Source organism: Pristiophorus japonicus, chromosome 11, assembly GCF_044704955.1.
Source record: "Pristiophorus japonicus isolate sPriJap1 chromosome 11, sPriJap1.hap1, whole genome shotgun sequence".
Taxonomy (NCBI): Eukaryota; Metazoa; Chordata; class Chondrichthyes; family Pristiophoridae; genus Pristiophorus; species Pristiophorus japonicus.
In genome coordinates, this window is record NC_091987.1 from 5,982,021 (window position 1) to 5,997,259 (window position 15,239).

General features: G+C 51.7%; 1 protein-coding gene across 2 annotated transcripts in view; it reads left to right on the forward strand.

Annotated features, from left to right (window-relative positions):
- Positions 1–2,670: 2,670 nt before the first annotated feature.
- Positions 2,671–15,239, forward strand: part of appa (amyloid beta (A4) precursor protein a) — a 174,119-nt gene continuing 161,550 nt past the window's right edge. The window contains exon 1 of one of the 2 annotated variants that reach the window (XM_070893219.1): positions 2,671–3,016. In XM_070893219.1, the coding sequence (XP_070749320.1) occupies positions 2,918–3,016 (99 nt within the window). In that variant the 5' untranslated portion in view covers positions 2,671–2,917. The remainder of the gene's footprint in view (positions 3,017–15,239) is intronic. The other variant, XM_070893218.1, reaches the window with a different exon arrangement.

Here is a 15,239-nt window from a genome sequence, read left to right on the forward strand (position 1 = left end):
ACGTTAACTCTGTTTCTCTCTCCACAAATGCTGCCTGACCTGCTGAGTATTTCCAGCATTTTCCGTTTTTAATTTCAGATTTCCAGCATCCGCAGTATTTTGCTTTTCTGCAGTACTGTGTATGGTTCTAACTCTTGTTAAAGTCTATTATGCGGCACCTTATCAAATGGCCTCTGATAATTCATGTATACAACATTCATCCCATTTATACGCTGTGTTTTCCTTAAAATTGTAATTGAATTAATGAAGCGTTAACGACTCTTTACAAATCCATGCTGAATATTGCTGCTTAGTCAATTGGAATATATCAACAACAACAACAACTTGTGTTTAACTTAGTGACTCAGTGACTTAGGCACTTTACAGATGTATTATGTGACAAAAATTTGACACCGAAGCACAGAAGTAGAAATTAACGCAGGTGACCAAAAGCTTGGCGAAAGAGGGATGTTTTAAGGAGCTTCTTGAAGAAGAAAATAGAGGTAGAGAGGCAGAGGGGTTTAGGCAGGAGTTCCAGAGCTTAGGGCTTAGGCAGCTGAAGGCACGGCCACCAATTGTTGAACGATTATAATCATGGATGCGCAGTAGGGCAGAATTAGAGGAGCGCAGACATCTCAGGGGGTTGTGGGGCTGGAGGACATTAGAGATAGGGAGGGGCGAGGACATGGAGGGATTTGAAAATAAGGATGAGAATTTTGAAACCGAGGCGTTGCTTAACCAGAAGCCAGTCAGCGAACACGTGAGTGATGGGTGAGCAGGACTTGATGCGAGTTAGGACACAGGTAGCCGAGTTTTAGATCACCTCTGGTTTACGTAGGGTAGCATGTGGAAGACCAGCCAGGAGTGCGTTGGAATAGTTAAGTCTAGAGTTAACAAAGGCATGGATGAGGTCTTTAGCAGCGGATGAGCTGAGGCAAGGGCAGAGACGGGCGATGTTACGGAGGTGGAAACAGGCGGATATGTGGTCGAAAGCTCATTTCAAAGTCAAATATGTGGAGTCAGTGGCCAGGGAACGAGCTTGTGGCGGGGACTGAATACAATGGCTTCGGTCTTCAATTGGAGAACATTTCTGCTCATCCAGAACTGGATGTCAGACAAGCAGTCTAACAATTTAGAGACCATGGAGAAGTGGTCGTGAGGTAGAGCTGGGTGTCATCAGGATACATGTGGAAAAGATGCTGTGTTTTCGGATGATGTCACCAAGGGGCAACATGTAGATGAGAAATAGGAAGGGGCGAAGGATAGGTCCTTGGGGACACCAGAGGTAACGATGCAGGGACGGGAAGAGATGCCGTTGCAGGTGATTGCCTGGCTACGATATCAAATTGTGTACTCTGTAACAATGTTTAAAAAGTGGAAGGCTGCAAAAGAATAAAATATGCATTGCATGCTCTCTCTCTCTGGACCACTCAGCTTAGCTTTCAGACACGCACACAGCAGTGCGGCGCAACACCCACACCCAGAGAGACACACACGTGACGGGGTGGTACCGTGTAGAAGGCGCTCCCAGACACTCACACTTGGTCATCATCATCATCATAGGCAGTCCCTCGGAATCGAGGAAGACTTGCTTACACTCTTAGTATGAGTTCTTAGGTGACTGTACAGTCCAATACGAGAACTACAGTCTCTGTCACAGGTGGGACAGATAGTCGTTGAGGGGAAGGGTGGGTGGGGAGTCTGGTTTGCCGCACGCTCCTTCCGCTGCCTGCACTTGATTTCTGCATGCTCTCGGCGACAATACTCGAGGTGCTCAGCGCCCTCCCGGATGCACTTCCTCCACTTAGGGCAGTCTTTGGCCAGGGACTCCCAGCTGTCAGTGGGAATGTCGCACTTTATCAGGGAGGCTTTGAGGGTGTCCTTGAAACGTTTCCTCTGCCCGCCTTTGGCTCGTTTGCCGTGGACGAGTTCCGAGTAGAGCGCTTGCTTTGGGAGTCTCGTGTCTGGCGTGCGAACTGTGTGGCCTGCCCAGCGGAGCAGATCAAGTGCGGTCAGTGCTCCGATGCTGGGGATGTTGGATTGACGGGGACGCTGACGTCGGTGCGTCTGTCCTCCCAGGGGATTTGTCGGATCTTGCGGCGACACATCGCTGGGGGTGTTTCTCCAGCGACTTGAGGTGCCCGCTGTAAACGGTCCACGTCTCTGAGCCATACAGGAGGGCGGGTATTACTACGGCCCTGTGGACCACGAGCTTGGTGGCACTTTTGAGGGGTTTGGTCTTCAAACACTCTTTTGGAGGCGGTCGGTGTTGGATCTCATCATCAATGCCTGCTCTTGGTCGGTGACGCTGCAAAGTCGGTGACTCCTCCTCCTCCTGCTCCTCCTCCTCGCTGGGTGGCGCCGCAGGGGACAGCAGCTTGCGGCTGGGCGCCTGCGCAGTGGCTCCTCCCTGACGGGTGGCACCGCAGCCGGGCCGGCGGGGGGGGGGTTGCTGTAACTCCTCCTCGCCTGGTGGCGCTGCAGGTGGAGGTTACGGACAGCAGCTTGCGGCTGGGCGGGACGCCCGATCAGTCCGACAGTGCAGCAGGCAATCCCAGGCATGGCCACCGGCGCTGTGTGCTCTTTGTGTGACGGCGGGACGCGCGGCGCGGCCCGGCCCGGAGCGGAGCGGGTGTGACGGCTCGCTAGGTGGCGGTGCGGGGCGGTGGCGGAGCGGGACTGGGCGGGACCCGATTCGGGGAGGATGGGATGGGATGAGAGGGGGCGGTGCAGGTGCCGCACAAACACCGAGCCTCGCTCTTCACGCTTCGCTCTGGCCATTAAGTGAGTTAGGAGCCAGCGAGGCGGAGGGGAAAGAGACACAGAGAGAGAGAGAGAGAGATTAACGAGACAGACTCTCAACGTCGTGGAAATTACAGCCGGGATATCATTCACACACACACATATACACACACACTCACTCACACAAAGAGCGGCCATGATCCCGCACTTACCGGGTCGGACAAGGATGCTGCTGCTGCTGGCGGCGGTGGCGGTGGCGGCGATCGTCCTTCCATCGCTCGGTGCGGCACTGGAGGTAAGAGCGCTCGCGCGGCACCTCGCCAACTGCCGCATTTCAACCCCCCCCCCCCCCCGCCCCGGGGAGGGCGCGAGCCGGGAGCGCGCGGGTAACGGTCCGTGTGTGGAGGGGGGGGGGGTCTCCTAGTGTCTGACTGAGGGAGGGGGGGGGGGGGGGGGGGTCTCCTAGTGTCTGACTGAGGGAGGGGGGGGGGGGGGTCTCCTAGTGTCTGAGGGAGGGAGTCCTAGTGTCTGAGGGAGGGAGGGGGGGTCCTAGTGTCTGAGGGAGGGATCCTAGTGTCTGAGGGAGGGAGGGAGGGAGGGGGGGTCCTAGTGTCTGAGGGAGGGATCCTAGTGTCTGAGGGAGGGAGGGAGGGAGGGGGGGTCCTAGTGTCTGAGGGAGGGATCCTAGTGTCTGAGGGAGGGAGGGGGGTCCTAGTGTCTGAGGGAGGGATCCTAGTGTCTGAGGGAGGGAGGGGGGGGTCCTAGTGTCTGAGGGAGGGATCCTAGTGTCTGAGGGAGGGAGGGGGGGTCCTAGTGTCTGAGGGAGGGAGGGGGGGTCCTAGTGTCTGAGGGAGGGAGGGGGGGTCCTAGTGTCTGAGGGAGGGATCCTAGTGTCTGAGGGAGGGAGGGAGGGAGGGGGGGGTCCTAGTGTCTGAGGGAGGGATCCTAGTGTCTGAGGGAGGGAGGGGGGGTCCTAGTGTCTGAGGGAGGGAGGGGGGGGTCCTAGTGTCTGAGGGAGGGAGGGAGGGGGGGGTCCTAGTGTCTGAGGGAGGGAGGGGGGGGTCCTAGTGTCTGAGGGAGGGAGGGGGGGGTCCTAGTGTCTGAGGGAGGGGGGGGTCCTAGTGTCTGAGGGAGGGAGGGAGGGGGTCCTAGTGTCTGAGGGAGGGAGGGGGGGGGTCCTAGTGTCTGAGGGAGGGAGGGGGGGGTCCTAGTGTCTGAGGGAGGGAGGGGGGGGGTCCTAGTGTCTGAGGGAGGGAGGGGGGGGGGTCCTAGTGTCTGAGGGAGGGAGGGGGGGGGGTCCTAGTGTCTGAGGGAGGGGGGGGGTCCTAGTGTCTGAGGGAGGGGGGGGGTCCTAGTGTCTGAGGGAGGGGGGGGGTCCTAGTGTCTGAGGGAGGGAGGGGGGGTCTCCTAGTGTCTGAGGGAGGGAGGGGGGGGGGTCCTAGTGTCTGAGGGAGGGAGGGGGGGGTCCTAGTGTCTGAGGGAGGGGGGGGGGTCCTAGTGTCTGAGGGAGGGGGGGGTCCTAGTGTCTGAGGGAGGGAGGGGGTCCTAGTGTCTGAGGGAGGGAGGGGGGGGGTCTCCTAGTGTGGGAGGGGGGGGGTCCTAGTGTCTGAGGGAGGGGGGGGGTCCTAGTGTCTGAGGGAGGGGGGGTCTCCTAGTGTCTGAGGGGGGGGGTCCTAGTGTCTGAGGGGGGGAGTTCCTAGTGTCTGAGGGGGGGGGGGTCCTAGTGTCTGAGGGAGGGAGGGGGGGGTCCTAGTGTCTGAGGGAGGGAGGGGGGTCCTAGTGTCTGAGGGAGGGAGGGGGGTCCTAGTGTCTGAGGGAGGGAGGGGGGTCCTAGTGTCTGAGGGAGGGAGGGGGGGGGTCCTAGTGTCTGAGGGAGGGAGGGGGGGTCCTAGTGTCTGAGGGAGGGAGGGGGTTCCTAGTGTCTGGGGGAGGGGGTCCTAGTGTCTGAGGGAAGGGGGGTCTCCTAGTGTCTGAGGGAGGGAGGGAGGGGGGGGGGTCCTAGTGTCTGAGGGCGGGAGGGAGGGTCCTAGTGTCTGAGGGCGGGAGGGAGGGTCCTAGTGTCTGAGGGCGGGAGGGAGGGTCCTAGTGTCTGAGGGAGGGGGGGGGTCCTAGTGTCTGAGGGCGGGAGGGAGGGTCCTAGTGTCTGAGGGAGGGGGGGTCCTAGTGTCTGAGGGCGGGGGGGGTCCTAGTGTCTGAGGGAGGGGGGAGGGGGCTCGGTGTCTGAGGGAGTGGGGGTCTGGAGCTGAGGGAGGGGGCTCAGTGTCTGAGGGGGGGGCTCAGTGTCTGAGGGAGGTGATGTCTGGAGCTGAGGGAAGAGGCACTTGGGGCTCTGAGGGAGGGAACGGGACAGTGTCTGAGGGGGGCAGGTCTAATGGCCCCTGGGAGGGGAGGTTTCAGTGTCTCTGAAGGGGGGCTGGGGGGAAGAAACGGGGCTAACACCTCCTGAGGAGAGCTCAATGTCTCGGGGGCGAGAGGAGAAATTGGGTTCAGTGCCTGAGGGAGGGGGAATTGCGGCTCTGTCTCTGAGGGAGGGGGAATTGCGGCTCTGTCTCTGAGGGAGGGGGGATTGGGGCTTTGTCTCTGAGGGAGGGAGGGATTGGGGCTTTGTCTCTGAGGGAGGGGGGGATTGGGGCTTTGTCTCTGAGGGAGGAAGGAATTGGGGCTTTGTCTCTGAGGGAGGGGGGGATTGGGGCTTTGTTTCGGAGGGGGGAATTGGGGCTTTGTCTCTGAGGGAGGGGGGAATTGGGGCTTTGTCTCTGAGGGAGGGGGGGATTGGGGCTTTGTCTCTGAGGGAGAGGTGAATTGGGGCTCTGTCTCTGAGGGAGGGGGGATTTGGGCTCTGTCTCTGAGGGAGGGGGGGGATTGGGGCTCTCTGAGGGAGGGGGGATTTGGGCTCTGTCTCTGAGGGAGGGGAGGAGTGGTGCTCTGTCTCTGAGGGAGGGGGGGATTGGGGCTCTGTCTCTGAGGGAGGGGGGGATTGGGGCTCTCTGAGGGAGGGGGGATTTGGGCTCTGTCTCTGAGGGAGGGGAGGAGTGGTGCTCTGTCTCTGAGGGAGGGGGGGATTGGGGCTCTGTCTCTGAGGGAGGGGGGGATTGGGGCTCCGTCTCTGAGGGAGGGGGGAATTGGGCTCTGTCTCTGAGGGAGGGGGGGATTGGTGCTCTGTCTCTGAGTGAGGGGGGGGGTTTGGGCTCTGTCTCTGAGGGAGGGGGGAATTGGGACTTTGTCTCTGAGGGAGGGGGGAATTGGGGCTTTGTCTCTGAGGGAGGGGGGATTTGGGCTCTGTCTCTGAGGGAGAGGAATTGGGGCTCTGTCTCTGAGGGCGGGGGGGATTGGGGCTCTCTGAGGGAGGGGGGATTTGGGCTCTGTCTCTGAGGGAGGGGGGAATTGGGGCTCTGTCTCTGAGGGAGGGGAGGAGTGGTGCTCTGTCTCTGAGGGAGGGGAGGAGTGGTGCTCTGTCTCTGAGGGAGGGGGGATTGGGGCTCAGTGTCTGAGGGAGGGGGGAATTGGGCTCTGTCTCTGAGGGAGAGGAATTGGGGCTCTGTCTCTGAGGGAGGGGGGGATTGGGGCTCTCTGAGGGAGGGGGGATTTGGGCTCTGTCTCTGAGGGAGGGGGGAATTGGGGCTCTGTCTCTGAGGGAGGGGAGGAGTGGTGCTCTGTCTCTGAGGGAGGGGGGATTGGGGCTCAGTGTCTGAGGGAGGGGGGAATTGGGCTCTGTCTCTGAGGGAGGGGGGAATTGGGGCTTTGTCTCTGAGGGAGGGGGGAATTGGGGCTTTGTCTCTGAGGGAGGGGGGATTTGGGCTCTGTCTCTGAGGGAGAGGAATTGGGGCTCTGTCTCTGAGGGCGGGGGGGATTGGGGCTCTCTGAGGGAGGGGGGATTTGGGCTCTGTCTCTGAGGGAGGGGGGAATTGGGGCTCTGTCTCTGAGGGAGGGGAGGAGTGGTGCTCTGTCTCTGAGGGAGGGGGGATTGGGGCTCAGTGTCTGAGTGAGGGGGGAATTGGGCTCTGTCTCTGAGGGAGAGGAATTGGGGCTCTGTCTCTGAGGGAGGGGGGGATTGGGGCTCTCTGAGGGAGGGGGGATTTGGGCTCTGTCTCTGAGGGAGGGGGGAATTGGGGCTCTGTCTCTGAGGGAGGGGAGGAGTGGTGCTCTGTCTCTGAGGGAGGGGGGATTGGGGCTCAGTGTCTGAGGGAGGGGGGAATTGGGCTCTGTCTCTGAGGGAGAGGAATTGGGGCTCTGTCTCTGAGGGAGGGGGGGATTGGGGCTCTCTGAGGGAGGGGGGATTTGGGCTCTGTCTCTGAGGGAGGGGGGAATTGGGGCTCTGTCTCTGAGGGAGGGGAGGAGTGGTGCTCTGTCTCTGAGGGAGGGGGGATTGGGGCTCAGTGTCTGAGGGAGGGGGGAATTGGGCTCTGTCTCTGAGGGAGGGGGGAATTGGGCTCTGTCTCTGAGGGAGGGGGGATTGGGGCTCAGTGTCTGAGGGAGGGGGTAATTGGGCTCAGTGTCTGAGGGAACGGGAGGGGCTAACAGTACCGGAGCGAGAGGGTGGCTGGAGCTGAGGGAAGGGGCACATGTGGTTCTGAGGGAGGGGGCAGAACAGGGTCTTTGAGGTGGACATGTCTAATGGCCTCTAAGGGGGAGCTTGGTGTCTGTGAGGGAGGGGGTGGGGCCATTGGTCCGAAGGGTGGGGGGGGGGTTCAGTGTCTGAGGGGGAGGGGCTAACCGCCCCTGAGCTCAGTGTCGGGGGGAGGGTGGGGTGGGGTTGAGGCTCAGTGTCTGAGGGAGGAAGGCCTGTGTGTCGGGGAGAGGTTGAGGGGCACGGGACTCCATGTCTGAGGCAGGGAGCAGACGGGGCTAACTATCGAGAGAGTGTGTGGCGGGGGCATGTGGCTCAGTGTCTGACGGAGGGGACGTGGGGATGTTAACTGTCCCTGGAAGGGGGGGGGGGTGCTAAAAGTCTTTGAGGGAGGTGAGCATGGTTCACTGTCTCGGATGGGGAGGAATGGGTGCGAGACTCGGTGTCTGAGGGAGGGGGCACGCGTGGGTAATTGTCCCTGAGGGAGTGGGGTTGGGTGCTCTGTGTCTCTGACAGAGTGGTGGGCTTGGTGTCTCTGGGGAGGGGCACAGGATTCTGTCTTTGAGGGAGGGGGAGATGTCGGATCATCTCTCGCCTCCCTTATCCACCTCCCCCCCGGGATACCCCAGAGATTAGGGGAATACGGGATCCAAATTCTCGAGCCTTCCTTCTCCCCCACCCCATTTTATTCTCGATCATTCCTTCATTTCCCCCCCCCACCCCATTTTATTCTCGTTTCCTTTATTTTCTTTGTTTGAATTTTTCCAGGTTCCTCTCCGTCTGAGATGGGGATGATCTGCAGCAGGAGCACTTCCCTCTCCCACCCTTTTTTGTTTCATTTAGTCCTCATCACATACTTTTGTTTATCCTCTTTTTATAAAAATACATATATATTTTAAATCTTTCGCATCAGGTGGGAAGGCTGCTGGCTAGCTGGCTCTAAGAAGATGGCGTCTCTGCAGTGCGCAAACATCCCCTGCCTGGGCTGTGCTTCAGTGTCTTTTAATAACATTTTTTTAATTATATAAATAAATGTAAAATCGTTTTCAAGGGAATTTCTTTATTTATTTTTCTATTTGCAGCATGTAAACAATTTTGTTGCGTTAGGGAATGCATGGGGTGTGATATACTTGTGTGTACAGGATATCTAAAAATAATATAAAACACATGAAGAAAGGGATAAAGACTGAGAAAGAAAGATCAGCCTGCCAGATAGCGTGCAACACTTAACCTGTCTAAATCCTGATTTTTGCAGCCTAGCTATGGATTTCCTGATGTAAACCCTCCTGCCTTTTATTTCGGTCTCCATCATCTATTTCTCCCTCTCCCTCTGCCCCATGACTTTTAAAATTCCAGGTCTTTAATTTATCGTTGTAATTTTGTTTCACTGTTGTGTCTGTCTTTAAATTTATCCAGTTTATTATTTATGTCTGTCCTCTGTCTTACATTTCTGGCAATTTTCCCATCTAATTTTTTTTATTTGTCTGTTTGGGTTTGTGTTCTCGGTCGTTATCCTTTTCAGTTTTGTCCCTTTATTTACATTTCTCAGATTGCCTACTGTGTTGCTGTAATCTGAAAAGCTTTCATTTGACAGCCGGACTAAGAATAGAACTGGCCATTATCATTGAGGAGAATTTTTTTGTAAACAGTTCAGGTTTTGTCTTTGCAGTTTTTTTTGATTCTTCAAATAATGGGATCAGAAACCTCTTTGAGCTTTTGTAGTTTTTAATCTGGGGCTCTCCCTTCATTTTAATAATTGATATTCTAAATTCAATGTATCGCATTTGTCAACATGTCGTGTTCTTCCACATTGTGGCAAATCTTGACGCAACTCCGAAAGAAAGCTTGTGGTATCTTTGTGTGATGAAGGTGATCTAAATCACTGTAACCTGCTGTAATGTCATTTTATGTTCAGTCTTTGCCTTGTGCTGTTTTGACATGGGGGGAATTGATTTAATCTTAAAAAAAAAAAATTGCCTTTGTGATAGAACTGAGTTGTCTAGGTTAATATGCATTGTAACAGAAAAATTAAAATCTCTCAGACTGGAAATGCAGAGGAGAGCAGGTCAGTCAATGTCTGAAAAGAGGTTACTGTCTAATTGAGACCCTTCATCAGAGCTCCAACCAGCATTTTGTGTTATTGGTGCTCATAGTGAATTACATTTTGAAATGCCCTGAATATTATGTAGACAAATTAATCTTGCTTGGATATATGTTAGTATTTTGTTCAGTAACAGCTTATATCACGTTAGTACCTTTTCTTGTATAATACATTGTTTGTGACTTTTTGGCTAATAAGAAAAGCCATATAAAATGTGCTTTCCCTCTCCTGCACTTTTGTGTAAAGGCCTTTTGTTCGACAGTATTTATAAAGAGAAGGCCTGCTGCATCAAAGTTGGACATTCTAGATATTCCTGTGAGCAAATCGAGCCAGGTGGGTCATCACGGCACCCACAGGATCTTAGTGAAATGGCCACGGTTCTTGTCATAAATCTTGCAAGTGCACTTATTCCAATGAGTTGTCTGCATTTCCCAGCACTGAATAGATCAGGAGCAAGTGGAATGTGGAAAACAAAGAGCTGCCATCGCGCACCCATCTGTTATTCGTAGACTGTCGTTTTATCAACTTCCAATGAAACATTCTATATATGGGTGGGGGGTGGGTGGGCTAGGTGAGGCTATTTGCCAAGGTATCCCAGTGTTTATAAAAAGATGGATATAAGCTTCTCACAGCCCACCTGTGTGCAGTTTCTAGTGTTCTCTTCCTGTGTGTCTCACCCCTAGCTCTGCAGGCTATCACATCAATGATGCATTCACTTGAAAAAGAATCTTCATGTACAAAACAAAATTCTGCTGTAATTTTAAAAGCTGATATAGGATGCGTTCCTACTCTTCATTTTAGTTAAAGAATCACCATGCATATCAGGAATGTTCATAGGGTTGATTCCCTAGTCTATGCTGAGTTACTGTATCTCAACCCGAGTGACCTTAGCGAATTCTGCAATTGGCTTCAGTGGCCCTGGGCTAGGGAGGTGAAAACAATCAACTGAGACTTCTGATTATTATCCAACCATGCCTAGTCTTGTTCTCGCCTAACATTCATATGTGGGTGTTTGCCGGAGACAGTTGAATAATGATTAGAGAGTGTGAACCCTGGTTTTTTCTCTCTCTTCCATCCGCCCCCCCCCCCCCCCCCCAAAAAAAAACACACCTAGTAATACAGTAGTACAGTACTGCGTCTGCGCACATACAGAGGCTGAACTCCAGGACATAGTCGACGTATTTACTGAGGCGTACGAAAGCATAGGCCTTACACTAAACATCCGTAAGGCAAAGGTCCTCCACCAGCCTGTCCTCACCGCACAGCACTGCCCCCCCCAGTCATCAAGATCCACAGCACGGCCCCGGACACCGTGGACCACTTCCCATATCTAGGGAGCCTCCTATCAACGGGAGCAGGCATCAACGACGAGATCCAACACCGTCTCTGGTGCAACCTTCAGCCGTCTGAGGAAAAGAGTGTTTGAAGACCTGGCCCTCAAAACTGCCACCAAGCTCATGGTCTACACGGCAGTAGTAATACCTGCCCTCCTGAATGACTCAGAGACATGGACTATGTACAGCAGACACCAAGTTGCTGGAGAAATATCAACATCAGCGCCCTCATTCAGGCTAACATCCCCAGCATTGAAGCGCTGATCTCACTTAATCAGCTACGCTGGACAGGCCACATAGTTCGCATGCCAGGCACGAGACTCCCGAAGCAAGTGCTCCACTCGGAGCTCCTTCACGACAAACGAGCCAAAGATGGGCAACAGAAACGCTACAAGGACACCCTCAAAGCCTCCCTGATAAAGTGCGACATCCCCACTGACACCTGGGAGTTCCTGGCCCAAGACCGCCCTAAGTGGAGGAAGCGCATCCGGGAGGGTGCTGAGCACCTCGAGTCTCAACGCCGAGAGCATGCAGAAATCAAGCGCAGGCAACGGAAAAAGCGTGCGGCAAACCAGTCCCATCCACCCCTTCTCTCAACGACTATCTGTCCCATCTGTAACGGAGTCTGTGGCTCTCGTATTGGACTGTTCAGCCACCAAAGAACTTTCTTCAGGAGTGGAAGCAAGTCTTCCTCGATTCCGAAGGCCTGCCTATGATGATGATGACTTGGGTGTCTTTCTCTTCCTTCCCCTTCTCTTTCCCCTGCCCTCTACTCTGCTGCTCTGGCATTTAAACTCACCACATACCACATCAAATTTCCTACTCTTTGTCTCAGTTTCACAGTGGTTGATGCATTTTCTCTGAAAATTAGGAGACGACCAACTTTATAAATATCTAAAGCTCTTGATGTAGACTGTTTGTAAGATCACAGGCTTAACGGTGTTATTGACTAACTGACAAGTTAACATATATAGAATGCTAGTTTGGATGTTTTTTTTAAAACTAGATTCCTAAAATATTTATAGGAATCCTTTTTATCCTTTATTTCTCTTGCATACAACAGCTGGCACTTGGGGCTTGTGGAGCTAAAGTACTTCAAATATGTTACTATTCAATCTTTCCTTTTGCGGATCGGAAAATGGGAAGTGGTATAACTGTGGGCCATTAAGGTTGGGTCTATTGGCCTTTGATTCCATCTTCGTTATGCTGTTGTAAAGCACCCGAGTCCAGTGATGGTGCTCCGGGCAGTAGCTGTCGAGAGTTTCGCTCTCATCACTTTTCGCCATCTGTTGACCAAAATGATTTGTGTGCTTGTGCATCTCTTGGCCAATCTGAGCAGCAACATCTTGGAATGACTTGGTACTGGGGAATGGGGAGGCTAAAAGATGGAGAAATTGATAGACCATTATCCCTTGATGTGGGGAAAATTTGGACTTTGTCAATTGCTTGAGAAATGTTTCAAGCTCTGTATGAGGAGTTTAGAATTCCATCCAATTGACAACTAAATCCAGATACAGGAACCAAGTTTCTGTTTATTTAAAGAGTCCTTAGCAAGAATTTCTGGCAGGAGCTAAACCTGAGTGCGCGCACAAAGCAAAAAGGTAACGCTCTTTGAAGCTCAGTTTGAGTGAAATATGAAAGAGGGTATGTTTAGCACAACACACTGCTCAAGAGCTGCCAGCTGGTTCACTTTTATTTTATTGGATTAGGAGATTGATGTGTATTTCATTTTGACTGTATTTGGCCCACCATTGCAGAGATTATAGAGGGGCTCTATCCAGCTGTGGTCATCGTTTAGAGGAAGTCACTTTGCCACCCACTTGTGTGGGATGGGGATTGGGAAAAACCTACATCTAAGTGCATTTTGAATCTGTTTAATATTATATGTACCATTGGTAATGTAAGATATGCAACAAGGGGAATCAAAGTGATGACTGTCTTTTTTAAGGGACTTTTAGCCAGAATCCCATGAAAACAATCTTTATTTCATAAATTTCCCTCATAGTGTCAACTTTAGATTTTTTTTTCCCCTGCCCACTTTTAAGTCTCTGTGAAGATATTTTTGTTACTCTGGGCTAATTATTGGCTAGAGTTAACTATTTTATCAGCTTTGCCAATACTAACTACAATGACCATGCCATTAGGGAAAAAAATGCAAGTGGCTAGGATGGGAGAAATTACTCCCTTTTCTCTTCCTTTCCTATAGCTGCGTAGCAGACATTGAAAACTTGCTGTTTTGGGGGTCAGATCTACATTAAGCTCTTTTTTTCAACATTACTTATGGATTTTGGAGGTAATTTGAGCAACGACTGCTGATACCACGGTTGGGGAGAGATGACTTCAAAAGGGGATTGCGCTGGATATGATACTGTTATAACATACAGTTGAAGCATTCTAGATTCATGACTATCTAATTTATCTCCATTGCATTGTTCACATCTGAAGTTATTCGACATGGTGAATATTCAAACTTACTTTTTTCTTGAACAGTTCACAATAAAATAATCTAGACAAAAGCAAAATACTGTGGATGCTGGAATCTGCAATAAAAACAAACTGCTGGAAATTTCAGTGGGTTAGGCAACATCTGTGGAGAGAAAGAGAGTTAACGATTCAGGTCAATGACCCTTCGAAACTTTGTTTCTCTCTTCACAGATGCTGCCTGACCCGCTGAGATTTCCAGCATGTTCTGTTTTTAAAATAACCTAGACTTTGTGTAATCTACTTGGAATTGTTTACATTACAAGTCTAGAAAAGGCCACTAACTATGGTTTGCAGTTGGCAGAATCCAAGCCTCCTTAAAGAGAAATATTTGCATGTGTATTCAACCACTGATGTATAGGTTAGTGTAGCTTTCAGACTGTTAGCTTGATTGTAATCTGTATTTTCATGAGTTCAGCCCTGCACTATTAGTCAGCCAGGAGTGTTCCTACATACTAGGTGAGCCTCTTTGCATCCCTGTCACAAGACCTAGATAAATCTGGTCACTAGCTGTTAATTTCCACTAGGCATGTATTTTGCAGAGGGTAAGTTATGTAATGTTCTATTGCTTAGCAGTGAATTTTGAGTTGTTGCCTCAAAATGCTGATGGATATTATATTTAACCAATATTGTTAACTTCTCTCATCAGGATGAACATAGTTGTTTTTGTTTGATTGGAGACTAAATGTTGCTGGGTTTTCAGCTGTCAGACATTTGAGAATTCTCTCTTTCACCCTCTGAGAATTATGACATGAGAGAGTTATAACAATAGCACTTTCCTTAGTCGGAAAATTGATTCTTGTTTGAGGAAGCGAGGTTGGAATTCAGGAGTGTTGTGTGAGATCTTGCTTTCTATTTATTACATTGTTAACACAGTCATTTTACGGCCTGCGTTCAGCATTTAAATCCATGCATATGAGTTAGTGCTGCCCAGTTTTGCAGAATGTTTGGGTCTTTCAACTAAATAAATATAGATTTGGAGTGCATCACTTGCCCTATTTGAAGTGGCAATTAATTCTGGTACTAATCATCCTCCATTTGCCACTGTAAATTTAGTGCTGCTTGTGCTCAGGAAATATAGCCATAGTATATCTTGTATGACTTTCAATTTGTAATTCACATGACTCAGGAACTAGTCAGATCATTTCACTTGCAAATGATAGCCTATCTAGGTTAACAATATATAATGTAATTCACTAGTCATTTAGGTAGGTGAAAATGCAGCTTTTTAAAAATTTGTTCATGGGATGTGGACATCACTGGCAAGGCCAGCATTTATTGCCCATCCCTAATTGCCCCTTGAGAAGGTGGTGGTGAGCCGCCACCTTGAACCACTGCAGTCCGTGTGGTGAAGGTGCTCCCACAGTGCTGTTAGGGAGGGAGTTCCAGGATTTTGACCCAGGAACGATGATATATTTCCATGTCAGGATGGTGTGTGATTTGGAGGTGGTGATGTCCCCATGTATCTGCTACCCTTGTCCTTCTAGGTGGTAGAGATTGCGGGTTTGGGAGGTGCTACCGAAGAAGCCTTGGTAAGTTGGTGCAGTGCATCTTGTAGATGGTACACACTGCAGCCACTGTATGCCGGTGGATATGGTGGGAGTGTATGTTTAAGATGGTGGATGGGGTGCCAATCCAGCGGGCTGCTATGTCCTGGATGGAGTCGAGTTTCTTGCATGTTGTACGAGCTGTACTCATCCAGGCAAGTGGAGAGTATTCCATCACACCCCTGACTTGTGCCTTGATGGTGGAAAGGCATTGGGGAGTCAGGAGGTGAGGCACTGCACAGAATACCCAGCCTCTGACCTGCTCTTGTTGCCACAGTATTTATGTGGTTGGTCTAGTTAAGTTTCTGGTCAATGGTGTCCCCCCTCCTCCCAGGATGTTGATGGTGGGGGATTCGGCCATGGTAATGCCGTTGAATGTCACGAGACGGTGGTTAGACTCTTGCTTATTGGAGATAGTCATTGCCTGGCACATGTGTGGTGCGAATATTACTTGCAACTTATCTGCCCAAGCCTGAATGTCGTCTAGG